Below are 16,382 nucleotides of genomic sequence, written 5' to 3' on the forward strand. Positions count from 1 at the left end.
GAAGTTCCTTACCATTTCTACTGAATTTTGCCCTCTTCGTGCTTTCTTCATCACATTATTGATTGATATCCACCAGTAACATTGGTTGAAAGATCAACAAAAGTCCAGTCTAGAGTTGTAGTGTAGATTGTTTAAAATCTTAAATGTAATGGTAATGAGTAACATTTTGTAATTCTTGCTCAAGTGATTACAGTTAATGATCTCTCTCTTATTTCTTATATGTTCCCCTGTCTACAGACATAATGTATTATTTTGCAAAACAAAACGGTGGGAAGCTATGAACAGCACAGAAAACAGTGGATAATTGTATTTTGAATAGCCTAGATTGTAACTTTCTAACTTTCATGCAAGGTAGAGAAAAAGAAGATAGTTTATACATTCTGTTTTTCTTTGTTTACTAGTTCATACTCTTTGTTCTTGCATGGAAGTAGTGTGATTCAGTAACTAAAAATACCATACATGTATTGTATATTAAGAAAAAGTTTTTGATACACATGTGATAATGTTCAACAGTTGCCTTCTTTTCTTTCACATAGAATGTTTTGTCAGGCGAGGATGATGATGATGATGATGGCGATAACAGACACTGCAAAGGTCTGGCAGATTTATTGGGAAATGATGGTGGGAGAAAAGAGACAGAAATGGAGAAAAAGATTCGTCTTGGTGAAATGACTCCATTTGGGACTGTTTTAGGAAATACTGGTAACAAAAGGTAAGTTCTTAGTGTTTTCTCATTTGTCTGTAATCAACCTCGTTTGATACTGTCAACTAATTTTTGTGTATTACTCTTGTCTTTTCTTTGCAGGAATAAATTACAACCCCAACATTAAGTGGGTATTCCTTTGATTATACTTTGTATCTTCCTTTGATTGCATTTTATTAAGACAAGGAATGAAACACATTCATTGTTTTATCTTCTGTCTCTGTTGCTTGAAAAATTGTCTGACCTCCAGTTTTCTGCTGTTGTATCTACTGCCTTCATGTGTATGTTCTTGTACGCACAGCACTTAAATTTGGAAGACTTTTAAAAATGGCACATTCCAATCCCAAAAATGAAGTAGTGAGAGCTACAGAAAGGAATAAAACGACAAGATTTTTTAATCAACCAAGATTGTACATTGTAGTATGGACAAATGGAATGTAATGGGTGAAGGAAAACATAAAAAATCATTGCATTTAAAAGCAGCCAACAGATAAAAGATAAGGGCACTTGTTAAATGGTGAAAATGTCTGATTAAAATATAAAATGAGCTACATTTGATCCTCTATAATTATTTCAAATATTGCTGTCCTATCAAAGAAGTTCAGAAGGTGTGAACATGTCAGACTGCTGATAATGCTGGGTTGAAACCTTCAGCAGTCTGATTAGGCATTGAAAGAATATAAAGAATCTTAGCCTCGTTTATGAAGCAGTAGAACTGTGTAATTTATTGAAATACAGTTTAGCCTCCTTTTATGTTCCCATAATTATCATTTTCCCACTGTTTTCAACATATTTTAAATGCCCCCATTAAGTTTCCTATGTTCACAATATTAAATATGCACCCATTTATGCGTTAACATATTTATGATTTTCCTGCAATTTAAGCTCTACCAAACATTGTAAGTGGAGGAGCAACTGTCACAAACATAAAATGATGCTGACATAGTGTTGGCTTACAAGAAGTGTTTACAAACGTTACGCAGTTGAGATTCTCAACACCAGGGCACTCTACTCAGCAGACCCAGATCTGTAAAAGTTTGAATAAATTGTGCTTGCACTCACGCTGTTGCCTGGCTGTACTCGCCATGGTGGCGGGTGGGAGTAATTAGGTTTGTTCCAATAAAGATATCAGATGGATCACAAAGTTTTCAAATTGTGTGTAATGCTCATGTGCTGCTTAATGACATCTTTGTGTCACATCAATGTGTAATTTGCCTGTTTTGTTCTTAGGACACTTGCAGCACTGTTTCTGGTTTAAATAATGAAACACAGCAACAGTTATGTATTTTTCATTGTTTAAATAATGAATGAAATTAAGTTAAACATTTCTACTTTGCGGATTGTTACCATTTCCAGATACAACAATGGCTAAACAAAGCACATATTTCTGGTAATGTTTATTAAGTCCTCGGTGAGTATTTTGATGCCTGTTGTGTACATATATCGTAAACTGTGAAAATGAAAATGGGGGTGGGTGTGGGGTGGTTCCTGTAAGTAACTTTTATTGCTTAAAATGTTACCCTTGAGAATCAAAAAGCACTGTGTTTGTTACCAGTAGGTGTGACGAACACACAGGTTATGGAAATGCTCCATGAACTCAGCTGGGAATCGATAGAGGGAAGAAGACATTCTGTTCAGGAAATGCTATTGAGAAAGTTTAAAAAATCAGCATTTGTGTCAACATACCTCATGAAAGCACCACCAACAAGAGGTCTCCAGCAGTATGATTGACTTTTAGAAACTAATGATATGGTGATGTAGGGTAAGATCCCAGGTATCACACTCTGCAGCCATTCACCCTGGTGTTCCCTCATTTGCAAGTAATTGATGATGGAAAAAAAATTGGAGATGTGTGACATCAGCAGTGTTAAAAAAGTTGCATTATATAGTCTGTCTGTGTGGTATAATGGATATGATAACAGCTTCACATGCAGGAGGGAGTGTGCTTGAATCTTATCATGAGCACCAATTTTTTATTTTTTTTATTTTTTATTTTTTTTTAAATCTTCATCAAAATGTTTTGATTATCGGGTGTTGTATGGAAGCATGTAGACAGCCGTTTTCCCTCACTCCATTTGCAAGTGAAACAGGAAGGGATTGAACAGCTGTAGTACATGTACATCTGTAATCTGCGAACACTGTGAAGTGCGTGGCAGAGGGTATGTTCCATTATAACAGTTACTAGGGCTTTTTCCCATTCCATTTACATACGGAGTGCAGGAGGAATGATTGTTTCAATGTCTGTGCATGTGCTGTAATTAATTGTGTCCTCACAGTCTGTATGGTAGTAATTTGTAGGTAGTTGTAGTATATTCCTGGTCTGATCTTTTAAAGCTAGTTGTTGAAATTTTGTATTTAGACTTTCTTGGGATAGTTTCTGTATGTCTTCAGTCATTTCAACATCTCTGTGACACACTTCTGCAGGTCAAACAGACTTGTGACCATTCATGCTACCTGTTTCTGTATATGTTAAATATATCCTGTTGGTCCTATTTGGTACATGACTCAAACACAAGAGCAATATTCTAGGATGGGCCACACAAGTGCTTTATAAGAAATCCCCGTTGTAGTCAGATTGCATTTCATGAGTATTTTATCAATAACTCGTAATCTGCTCCATGCTTTACCCATGACAGCTTGTGTTATCATCCCATTTTATCTCCCTGTTGTTAACTGAGGTATTTGTATGAGTTTACTGATTTCAGCTGTGACATAATGGTATAGTATTCATAGGCTACTATATTTTTTAGTTTTGTGAAGTGCACAGTTTTAAATTTCTGAACTTTCAAAGCAAGTTGCGAATCTTTTTAGCACTGTGAAATCTTATCAACATCTGACTGAGTATTTGTGCAGCTGCCTTTGGACTGTACATCATCTATAAAAAGTCTGAGATTACTATTAATATTGTCCATAGGTTGTTAAGGTACAACATGAACAGCAAGTGACCAGACACACTTATCAGGGTACACCTGTAGTTATCCAAATGATTGTCCTTGTGATAGTAAGTGTACCAGTGGTACTGAATCAAATGCTTTTCTTAAATTGAGAAATACTGCATCTACCTGACTGCCTTGATCCATGGCTGTCAGGATATTGTGAGAAAAGTGCATGTTGGGTTTAACGTGGTCAGTGTTTTTTAAATCAGTGCGGGTTGGCATGGAGAAGGCTGTTCTGTTTGACACATCTCATTATGATTGAGGTTTGAATATGTTCTAAGATTCTACAGCAAAGGGATGTGAAGAATATTGGATGGTAGTTTTGTGGATCAGTTCTGCTACCTTTCTTGTGGGCAGTTGTGACCTGTGCTTGCCTTCAGCTACTGGGCATGGTTTTTTGACCGAGGGATTTAATGTAGATTGTAGTTAACTTGGACACAAATTGAGTATAGAATGTGATGGAGATTCCATCAAGCTCTGGAGCTTTCTTCAGTTTTAAAGGATTTCAGCTGTTTCTCAACACCACTAACACTAATATCTATTCCATCATCTTTTCAGTGCTACAAGGATTAAATTGGGGCAATACTCATGGGTTTTCCTTTGTAAAAGAACATTTGAAAATGGAGTTGTGCATTTTTGCTTTTGTTATACGGCTGTCAATTTCAGTTCTGCCCTATTCTTGAGTGACAAGACAGTAAATTTGGTACCACTAACAGCCATCATATATGCCCAGAATTTCTTTGCATTAACTGACTCAGATTTCCAGCTAGATAAGTTCATTAACTGACTCAAATTTACGGCTTATCGCACACTGCTGTGCAGCATCTTTTGTCCATTAAACTCACAACTCGCAAATCCTGATTCTCATAGGTGTTCAGATATGTATATATCTGAGTGATGTCTGTTCTGTTGAACATGTCCGGTCACTTGTGATGACATGACTGGTACATAACGTGTAAACATGTAATGATGGAAGGGAAGGATAGGGAAAGGATGGGTGGGAAACACAAGGCATTGTTGTAATGCAATGCCGAAAGTTGAAAATTTGTGCCAAACTGGGACTGGAACACAGATTTACAGCTCCTCATGACTGACTCAAATTTCAAATTTATCACATGCTCTATTGCAGCATTCCCAGTTTATTAAACTCACTGTGTGGAACGTTGGCACCATCTTTTCTTTACGAGAGCCCCAAAACTATTTTTGTGGTCAGCCAGGAAGCGATGGAGAACGTACTGACCATAGTTTCCAGTGTGCAAGTCCATGTTCTTCTTTTGTTCACTGAAAGAAATATTTCTACTCTCTGTTTACTCAGCAGGATCAGAAACTATGATTATAAATGAAAGTTTAGAGTTCTATCTGATTGATATATTTGATAAAAATTTCACATGCACAACATATATCATAAACAGCACTATGAGCATTTCGTAGCCTCAACTTCCTATGGTAAGTTCCCAATAAATAGTCTTTCACCCTGTCTTATAATAAAGTTAATTGCTCGCCTCAAAAGAGGAACATAATCCCACCACGTCAAGCGGTTTTTGGTGTACAGTCCTCGTGAGTGCAATTCCTATTTGTATCGAAACCATGCATTTAGTAGCAGCACGGTTGTGATGTCATCCAAGGCAGCGCATAAGTAGGCGTTTTCACTGACGCGGACCTTATGTAGCTGGGTGTCAAATGAAGTGAAGTGAAATCTAAATGATCCAGTACGGTGTACAGTCCTCTGACTTATCTTTATACTCTTACTGAACAGGCTTTTAGGACCAGCCTGACGTCACTCTAGGCAGCACATAAGCCGGCATTTGACTGACGCATGTTGACTGATAGTGGGGTGCGAAGTGAGTCGTCACTGCCTCTCAGGTCGTATTTATATATGGGCACAGTGGACGGCCGAAGGGAACACCTGCCATCATCCGCTATATCCCCTATTAGCAGCATCTAAATGGCCGCTTTGTTGGACACACATTATTTTATAACGCTCTCATGAACCAATTTAGAATCTTCTACAAAATTATTTAATTGGCTAGATAAAAAATCTACTCACCAAGTGGTAGCAGAACACACACAAAATAATGTTGTAATTGGCAAGCTTTTGGAGACATTGGCTCCTTCATCAGGCAGAAAGGTTGAAGGGAAAGGAAGAAGGGTGAAGGAAAATGACTGGAGAGGTAGGGGTAGGTTTCAGGAAAGTCACACAACCCCGCAGGTCATGGGAGACTTATCGTACGGGATGAGAAGGAAAGACTGATTATTGGGGACTGCATTGGACGAGATTTGAAAACCTAAGAGCTTAACGGTGGAAAACAGGACAATATGCCAGAGAGAGATTACTACTAAAACATCATGCATGAGTTAATAAAGAGTGAAAAGCTAAGTGCATTGTAAGTAACAGAGGTGGGAGGGGGTGGTGAAAAATAGATGAAATAGGCAATGAAAGATGTAGAAAACTAAAACAGAGTGAGGCAAAGAGTAGTTACAGTGAAGAAATCCTGAGACCGAAGAAATTAATGTAAATTAATGCCAGGTGGGTGGCAAGAACCCTAATTGATAATTTATTGGTAGTCATGCCGATGTAGAAGTGTTTACATAGTAGCAGGTATATGATGTGTCATATTACTGGTTGCTCTCCCTTCGATAGTATATGTTTTACCAGTTACAGGGCTACTATGGATGGTGGTAGGAGGGTGCATAGGGCAAGTCTTGCAGCGGGTATTGTCACTGGGGTAGGAGCCATAGGATAGGGCAGGGAGATAGGTGCAGAAGGAGCATAGGGTCTGACAAGAATATTGCAGAGATTGGGAGGGCAACAGAAAGCTGTTCTAGGTGTGGTGGGCAAAATTTCAGACAGAATGGATCTCGTTTCAGGGCATGATTTTAGGAAGTCATGGCCCTGGTGAAGTAGCTGAATAACACATTCCAGCAGACCGGGATAATACTAAGTCACCAGTGGCATGCTCCGAAGCTGTTTTTTGGAGGGATCAGCAGTAGCACGATTGGATGTGATAGCACGGTAAATCTGCTTTTTAACTGGGCTGGTGGGATAATTACATGCAGTGAAGGCTGAGGTGAGAATGGTGGTATATAATGTAAACACTTCTACATCAACAGGACTACCACTAAATTATCAATTAGGATGAATGGGCATAGGCAGAGGGTGTATACTGGCAGTTCGCAATATCCTTCTGCAGAGCATGCTCTGCAACATGACATTTGTGACCTCTGCACCTGTTTCACCTCAAGAGCCATCTGGATTCTTCTCCCAGGCACCAGTTTCTCAGAACTCCGCTGGTAAGAACTAGCACTACAACAAGTCCTTGGTTCTTGCCACCCACCTGTCATTAATTGACGTTAATTTCTTCCGTCTCAGCATTTCTTCACTGTAACTACTCTTTGCCTCACTCTGTTTCACTTTTCTACATTTTTCATTGTCTTTTCCATCTATTTTTTCACCCCCCCCCCCCCTCCCCCTCCCACCTCTGTTACTTACAATGCACTTAGCTATTCACTCTTATTAACTCATGCATGATGTTTTAGTAGTGATCTCTGTTTTGCATATTGCCCTATCTTCCACCTTTAAGCTCTCAGGTTTTCAAATCTCATCCAATGCAGTCCCCAACATTCAGTTATTTCTTCTCATCCCGTACGATAAGTCTCCCATGACCCGCAGTTCTGAGTGACTTTCCCGAAATCTACCCCTACCTCTCCAATCCTTTTCCTTCACCATTCTTCCTTTCCCTTCAACCCTTCAGCCTGAAGAAGGAGCCAATGTCTCCGAAAGCTTGTGTGTGTTCTGCAGCCGCTAATCTAATTTAATCTAATCTAGATTTTTTTATCCATCCAATTAAATAATTTGTCAGTAATTTGTTGTTTTCATTGTTGTAATGTAGTATCTTTGTATTTTTTCTAGGAATGGAGTTAAGTTGGCTTTAATCTCAGAAAAAGTTTTAGCTTGACTGCATTTAAGCTTTGCCATGTAGAATTTTTGAATGGAGCTGACAGTAGAACATGACATCTGAACCACATCTTTAAGAGACGTTGTATCAATTGTTATTTACATCAAAGTCTTGAAACTTGTCATACCTTCATTATTTAATAGATGTAATCAAGTGCTGTAGTTAAAGCTCTCTATCTTTAGTATAACTGATACCTAATCCACTACAAATAAGGAGGTTTTTGTTCCAAATTTAGTTTTCATTAAATTACTTGAAAACTGTTAAAGGTAGCCTAATGGGGTCCCATAGTTAAAGTCTTTATATTGAACTGAAGCTTCATAAAATTTTTCATATTTCGAAGTCTGATATTTAGTGCCTTCAATTTTTCGTAAAAACTCCAGTTTTGACCAAAATATTGTTCTGATCAAGTTGAAACTTGAAACAGTTGATTTTGACATGCATTTGCACATTCTGACCAATTTTTGGCTTTCTGGCTTTATTATTTAGTACCACTTATTTTTTTCTTAAAACAATGTATCTAGGGAAAGATATTCATCTGATCACTCTGAGATTTAACAATTTAAACATTGATATGCTGAAGCATATGTTGACAGAGTTTGGAAAAGCAACTTTAATTTTTTATTTCATCCTTATATTATGGTGCAATATGTGTACTCTTAAGCACAGGCGCGCTATGATGACATGGTGCTAGTAGCAGTGAACTGGGCTACGTCCTGGCACACCCGCTCAACTCTGTATCTCTCAAATGATACACCGCTTGTTTCACCACAACTGCTCGCAAATCCTGAGTCCCAGTTCGGATGATATTTGCATATTCGCACTGAAATAGGCAAGGAGCCGTCCCTCCCTTTTTCATAAGTGTACATAATTGGGTGTGTCCATTCTGTCAGACATGATCAACAGAACAGACACCGCTCAAATATATACATATAGTAATGTTTCTGTGAACGTCATTCACACCTACCAATAACAAAATTGTAGTTATCCAAATTGATTGTTGGATGGTTAAAGTCTCCTCCAATTGTTCCAGTATGGTTAGGGAACTTATGAGAGAGTGAACTGAAGTTTTGTCAAATGTTTTCATTTATCAGGCAGTAGACGTGATAGTCAATCTCTCTCTCCCTCCAAGTTCAATTTACGTAATATGTACCACAGCTGTGGACGTGTCCAAAAGAACAGACACCACACATTCATATTAGATTCAATTACAGTGTTATGCCTACTGTTGATATTGAGTCTTGCCCAGATAATCTCAGAAGAAGGTTCTATTTCTATTTCGGTGGATTTGAGTTTCTTGTCTTGTAGGACAAACATACTACCACCATTTCCGTATCCTTTCAGCATAGGCTTAAATTTTCCCCGAAGATCTCCAGTGTGAGCTTCAGGTTTTAACCAGCTTTCTGCACCTAGTATTGTGAGATCTTCAGTGCTTTATAAGAGAGCTTCAAACTCTGATGCTTCAGCAGTTAACCAGATTTTGATATTCTCGCCTGTGGGAGGCAATTCTTTGGATCTTCACTAATAGTTCTGAATTGTCTTCTGTAGCTGTCATTGTCTGAATTGGATGGAGAGAATCACCTAATCAAAAAAAATGAAAAACTTGTGTGCACCCCACACACAGCGAGTTACTTGGATACTTACATACAACTCTCAAGCCTGTGACACAAGTCTAAGAAGTCACACCCTAGCTTGTCACAGAGTTGTCACAGTGTCTGGTTCAAGCCTTCCACTTGATGCAGAAAATGTGTGTGTGTGTGGGGGGGGGGGGAATCTGTTCTGGGGACAATGCGGCAGACTGTGAGATTTGTTGCAGCTGTATGAGCAAGGCTGGTTCAACCTTCTCTGCTAGTCGTTGGAATGATCCAAGTATGATCTCGGGTCCCAGACTGCAGGCATTGTTTATTCCCATGTGCATCACAATATGAAATATTGCACACAGTTCCCACAGTGGCTGCCGCAATAGCCGTTTACAACATGCTCCACAACATTCCCGCAGGTGTACACTCTTGAGTGCATCTGGTGTTCCTTCACATCCCTTGCTGCCATTTCCCTAAGGGGTACCATTATTCTCTGTAGTTTGAACTGCTGACGATTTATAGACCTCTGCCTTTAACACAAGATGCAGCAGGTTTCCCAATAGGTGAATCGAGTCGCAGTGGGCTAGTTGTTGTTTCAGTGGAAGACAGCACCTCAGATGTGTTGATTAATTGGATGGTTGCAACATCCTGAGTTCTTCCTGATCTGTTTACCCTTTATAGGACACCTAGACCTATGTGATAGTTACATTCTGGCCCGGCCTGCTGGAGTTGGCGGTCATTTGTGCATGAGATGTTTGCTTTGGTGAACGAATGGTGTGTGTTTCTCTTTTTCTGATGAAGGCTGTGGCTGAAAGCTTTGTGTAAGCGTCCTTCAATTGTGCCTGTCTGCAGCTTAACATTTCATCTTTATGGTAAGTAGCAACTCATTTGCAGTTAAGTGGACCAGTAATGATGGGTCATTTATTTCCTGCAGGAGAAACAGTATCGACAAGAGAAGGTAATACTTGAGGTACCTTTGGTATCTCTGATAAAAATCTCTCTCTAATGACCTCGATGTCGAGATACCTTTGGTATCTGTGGTACAGAATCTGTCTTTAATGATCTCGATGTCGATGGGATGTTAAACCTGATCTTCCTTCTTTTTTTCTGGTATAAAGTTCTTGGTAACCCTCCTAACACAACCATTTGCAGCAGTTTCTAATCACTTGATAGTAATCAGGATGTTTTCCGGTTGCTTACAAACAGCAACCAACTCATCCACTGCCTAAGGACGACAAACACAGTGGGACTGAATTATGGCTTGGGCAATATTTTCCAGAACAGTAAACAAATAACATGCCTGGTGGAGTATTTTACAGATGAGCAAACTAGTAACTTTATATTAAGCTTGTTGATTTCTCTTTTAATTTATGAATTTGGTATGGTACAAGTATTACAAACAGTCTTTTGAAACATAAGTGACTTACAGCCAAAAACAAGATATCTGCTAAGATAACATTTTTCAGGTTATAGTCACTAAGAAAACTTGACAGTAGTATTATTTATGATAACTGTAGACTATGTACACTCATGTTAAAGAAGAGAACTAATGTAATGCAATATGTTGCATATTTAGAGTAATTGTAAATCACAAACACCAATTTATTATGAAATAGGTTGTGCAAAACACTTGTAATGTATGAAAATCTTTGCAGGCATGTGGAACTTCACAAAAATATACCTTTTTCTCATAAATACATAATTAAATTACGGAACTGTTAGTTGTGAACAAGGATACTGCGGCCAAAGTTCCTGAAAAGCACAGTTGAGCTCGCAGTGGACATTATAATACTGTTCAATATGTCATGTTCCTGAAAAGCACAGACTATGTTTGCAATGTTTAAATACTAAATTTTTGATAAAATCAACACGAAAAACAACTTTAAATTTTATGTTGTGTTTCTGTACCACAGTTTTCAAAATGAATTTATGTGGCGCACGTGATTTTACTTGAAGACAAAGGAATAACAGAAGTCTGTGTATATACACCAGTATAAATAAACAAACATGCAAATTGCATGAATTTTGCAACTTGACTGATTTTGTGTCCTCTTTTACACTAGTGTGCCAAAGATGAACACTTCATTAGTACACCTCACAAGTACAATGTGAAACGCGGAGTACACTAAACGCACATCTGCTGTGGCAGCTAATGCAACATACTCTCTGCCCTATAATGTATGGTGGCGTGTGGAGTATATACTTAGATGTGAAACTACCAAGAACATTAAACTGGCTAAAATTATACTTCGAAGCTAACGGAATGAAAAATTTTAATAAACAAATTATTTCCCCTCTTCATTAATTACCTCCAAATGCTGGAAAGATTAAAAGATCAAATCATTGTATAAAAAGAAAAACCAGCAAATAATTTCAAATTATATACTAATATTGTTAATCAATACCTTAGTTAGTAAGGTATTTGAAACTCTTATCCTGTCTCAGTTCATTGCTTTCATGTTAATAGACTTCTGATAGTCATAGCATAGATTTAGAAAAGATCTAAACATTGTTATAGAAAATAAATTCTTTAGTCAACCAGAAATACAGACAGTAGGTGTATTTTATTGACATGGCACCTGTCAGGTAGAAGTGTGCTGTGGGTGTCTTAATGTGCATAACTGTCACAGTCACTGAAGAAGTTCCGCGATTGAGTGTATTCCTGGCATAAAAACCATGTCAACACAGTAACTATGTGTCAACTTGAACTAATAACCGTAAAAAACAGATATGTATTTGAGCAGTAGTGTTTATAATGGATGAGTAGCTGTAGTATGTTTTGAAGAAGAAAAAAATTTGTGCCAAGTTTGTCTTGCGCACCTTAACTCGAAAGCAAAAACCATGATACTTGGGCATCTGCCATGATTTCATTGATGTGAAACTGTGGACAATTCTGGGAAAAATTGTCATTTATGATAAGATAAAGTTTTCAGTACTGGTATTATTGTTCTCTGGTATTATTGTTCTCATAGTTGTTTGGATCAATACAGGCAGGTGAGTACATTTCAGTTTTTCTGAGAAACGCTAAGAGAATATAAGAATGTAAGTGAGAAAGATTTCTTAGTATAGAAAAACTGTCATGACTTCTACAGAACATTGGAGTAAGAGTTCTGAACCTTATACATCAGCAGGTGTAACACTCCAGTCTATTTGTCATGCAACAAATGTAGATGATAGGAGTCCCAGCACACTGTATTCAGGTGACACAATTCAGCCATACAGATCTGTGTGCATATGTTTGTATGTATATGTGTATATGTAATCTAGCACAGAAAAAAATTTGTCCAAAAGTTAGCAAAGTTTTCAGTATTATTTATGTGCTTGTCAATGACGTAGTGCCTCTACTATTCAGCGAGTTGTTACCTTCATTCTTAAATTATTTATGGTCTACCAGGTCTTCCAATTACCATAGCTGATAGTTCCTCAGAACTCAAAGCATCTGAAAGTGTTCATGAGACTCGTGGGAAGGTAGTATGTTTTAGCATCATGTTTGATTTAAGAAAAGCTGCTTTTCCAGCCAGCTGCACATGCACTTGATGGTTTGACATTAGTACACCCATGTCAGCTAGGTAATTATCATATTTCATGATGTTTATAATACAGTACATTGATGTCTATAGTAAATGAAATCAATCAATTTTACTCATACGCTGAAGCAAACTTGTCCATTTGTTGTTTTGGGGGGCGGGGTGGGGGGGGGGGGGGGGGTCCAGTATTAGATCTGGGGCTGAACTTCTGAATACTGCAGCTTTCAGTAAAAATATATTGCAGTAGTTTTACGTGTTTTGTTTGAGAATACTTCACTTTAGTGACAGGTCTGCATGTACCAGAGGGGCACACTGATTTAAAATTGGGATCGCCTACAGCAAAGTTCATGAGTTTTATTTGTATTAAAAGCTTTTCATGGGTGAAAACTTACGTAGTTGATAGTTCAGTATCTTTTAAACAATTATTAAAGGTATTTGAAAATCTACCTTTGTAACTTATAAAAATGGTCTTTATATCACTGTGTGTGTTTTGTTTTACTGATATAAAACTTCAGTGGTCTTAAATAAAACATATTTAAAATTTTGTTTAATTTTTGCTTCTAAAACAGTTTGTTTTAAAATATAATGAGAGATGATTTTTATTTACATCATTTTTTCTATGATTTCCACTCACATCTAGAAGTTTCATCTGCTTGCACATTTCCTTTGTATTCTTTGGTAGGGTCTTATTGTTCAACAGAAGAATTAAGCTTAATGAAATTGAAACATAAAATAGATTAAATAATTGGCACAGTTTAGAACATTGCACCTGAATCAGAATCAGTAAAAATGGTGTTTTCTGTTCTGTAATATAACAGCTATATAATCTAGATGTGGTATGAATTATTTTTTTATATAAACACTTTCTTTTTGAAATATAATCATCCATTGTATTTGTCACAGTGCGCCACGAGTGGATCAGACACTCTCAGAATTTGAAAAATATCTTGAGGCTCAGTCAAAATTGCAGCAGACACAAAGGAAGAAAGTTCTGTTGAAAAAGAAAGCTCTCAGCTTAAATTGTGAAGAGGCAGCTATTCAAGAAGGAAAATCAGTGACTCCTAAGAAGAAGTCATCACCTCTGAAGAAAAGTATTCTCCTACCAAAGAAAAGAAAGAAAAAAGAAAAACTTGGTTCTTCAACTAGTGAAGATTATCAGTAAGTCCATTGTTAATTTCCACCATATGCTTGCTTGTTCATTTGATATCAGTAATACTAGGGTTAAATAAAACTCCAGTGAGGGCATTTGTCATAGTAATTTGAGAGGTTGTGTATGTATTGCCTATAGTGCAACTTTATGAATTATAAGCTATTATACAAATTTACGGAACAAATATGAATCACTAAACTACAGTTGAGAAGACACGACAGCTACCTTGATCTGAAATAGTGTCTCAGGTAAACGCAGAAAAATGGATATGTTTGTTTGGCTTTCAAACCACTAGCTATAGTCAGAGAATCCTGTATTTATAGTGAGTGGCAGCTACTGTGTAAGAGCACTTTTGCAACCTCACAGATTTATTGTTTGTTGTGCCGTCCCCCCCCCCCCCCCCCCCAAGAATGTTGTTAAATGTAACATAGATGTGGTAATTTGAAAATAAGGCACTAAATCCGCCACGTTATGTGAAATTGGTACGCCTCTAAACTCTGTGAAACTTGGCATAAGGGTCGTGAGCATGCCTTCAGTTGTGCACGTTTAAGGTGCTTTTGCGCATGTGAAATTGTTGCCATATGGGCCAGATACATACAGATTCAATAAACAATGCCCACTGTTTTCATCATGCACAGCTAGCCCTACTGCTCAAGTACAAGTTCACGCCAATTCCGCCAGGTGGTAGCACACTGCAGCAAACTTACCCCATTTGCTTGGCATAAATCATGCTAGATGGTAGCACACTCCTCAGATGTGCCAATTCATTTATTATACTGTAAAATTGGGTAATATATCAGTATATGTTATAGTTGTACGAGGTGCATTCAAGTTCTAAGGCCTCCGATTTTTTTTCTCCGGACTGGAAAGAGATAGAAACATGAGCATTGTTTTTAAATGAGGCCACGTTCATTGTCAATACGTCCCAGAGAAGGCAGCACCGTACGGCAGATGGAATTTTACCGCCAGCGGCAAGAATGAGAACTGTTTTAAATACTTAAAATGCGACGTTTTCCTTACTTGAACAGTGTGCAATCATTCGTTTTCTGAATGTGCGCAGTGTGAAACCAATTGAAATTCATCGACAGTTGAAGGAGACATGTGGTGATGGAGTTATGGGTGTGTCAAAAGTGCGTTCGTGGGTGCTACAGTTTAATGAAGGCAGAACATCGTGTGACAACAAACCGAAACAACCTTGGGCTCGCACAAGCTGGTCTGACGACATGATCGAGAAAGTGAAGAGAATTGTTTTGGGGGGATCGCCGAATGACTGTTGAACAGATCGCCTTCAGAGTTGGCATTTCTGTGGGTTCTGTGCACACAATCCTGCATGACGACCTGAAAATGCGAAAAGTGTCATCCAGGTGGGTGCCACGAATGCTGACGGACGACCACATGGCTGCCCGTGTGGCATGTTGCCAATAGAGATGGGCAAAACTGTTCTTTTCAGAGATCGGATCAGAACTGTTCACTCCCTGAAATGAACTAGCTCTTTTTCATGACTCACCACTCATTCACAATAGAAAATAAATGGAAGGCACAGTGCCCTTTAAACTTGGTTTATTCCAATACTATACCTGTATTTTGATCTTATTTGATCCTATTTTGAAGTAACAGAGATAATGAGTAAGAATTTTGTATTGTTTATTGAAATTTCCACGATATGACAAAGTTTTTGATTATTGATTTATTTTGCACTATTGTGGTTTTTTGGGTGATCGGAAAATGTTGTAACTTGAGATTTACATTAACAATATATTTGGCTATAATGTATTGAAATTTCATTAACCTCGTACAAATACATCGCAAGCCATATATTTTAAAAGTGAATGTTTCCTTCCAAAGACGCCTAAAATCGCAAAATCCGTACCAGAATAAGAAAAAAAAATTTGACTGTAAGACTAAAGTGCTGCATATAGCCTTACGCAGAATAAAACAAGGAAAATTTTGGTGTATCACATTTTGCGATACGTTTATCGGTTCGCTCGCAATTAGAGTGTAAATTTGAGTGTCCATAATAAAAATCCTATAGTAAGAGGAGTCGTCAGGAACCTAATCTGATCAGTTTAAACAAATAAAAATAAAATAAAAACAAATGATATATACATAAAACAATAATGTAATATACATAGCGGTATTACTACGAAGAACAATATCCAGTAGAGACGAACTCAGATGCAGAGGCGCTGAGTCAAGCAGGTCGAGCCGCGAGCTGTATTACTGCGTGAGCTAAGACCGCAGAGACCGGAATGGCACCTGAGTTGCTTTGCTCAACGCTTTGGCTAGAGTCGAGAACGGTGGGATGAGCGTTGAGCGGTCGAGTTCTGAAGGCGGGGGGAGCGGTGAGCAGCCACCCGCCCCGAGACAAATCATCCGTTCTCTTGCGAGCAGGTTGTTGCAAGTAGTTCTTATGTTCTCCGCTAGGTGGCTCTCTGTCCTGCTGCTCGCATTCAACTGCCCAGAGAGCAGGACGTGCGACTGAAACGATCGCCGACAGAGTGTGATGCTAAGTTAAGGTGCGCCAGACACTACA

The 16,382-nt window shown here is 38.1% G+C and overlaps 1 protein-coding gene across 2 annotated transcripts in view; it reads left to right on the forward strand.

Moving 5' to 3' along the window:
• LOC126235692 (DNA excision repair protein ERCC-6-like) overlaps positions 1-16,382 on the forward strand; it is a 119,631-nt gene that overhangs the window by 14,756 nt on the left and 88,493 nt on the right. For both annotated transcript variants that reach the window (XM_049944435.1, XM_049944433.1), the window contains exons 3-4: positions 537-712; positions 13,603-13,857. In XM_049944435.1, coding sequence (XP_049800392.1) covers positions 537-712; positions 13,603-13,857 — 431 coding nt within the window. The remainder of the gene's footprint in view (positions 1-536; positions 713-13,602; positions 13,858-16,382) is intronic.

This window comes from Schistocerca nitens, chromosome 2, assembly GCF_023898315.1.
Source record: "Schistocerca nitens isolate TAMUIC-IGC-003100 chromosome 2, iqSchNite1.1, whole genome shotgun sequence".
Lineage (NCBI taxonomy): Eukaryota > Metazoa > Arthropoda > Insecta > Orthoptera > Acrididae > Schistocerca > Schistocerca nitens.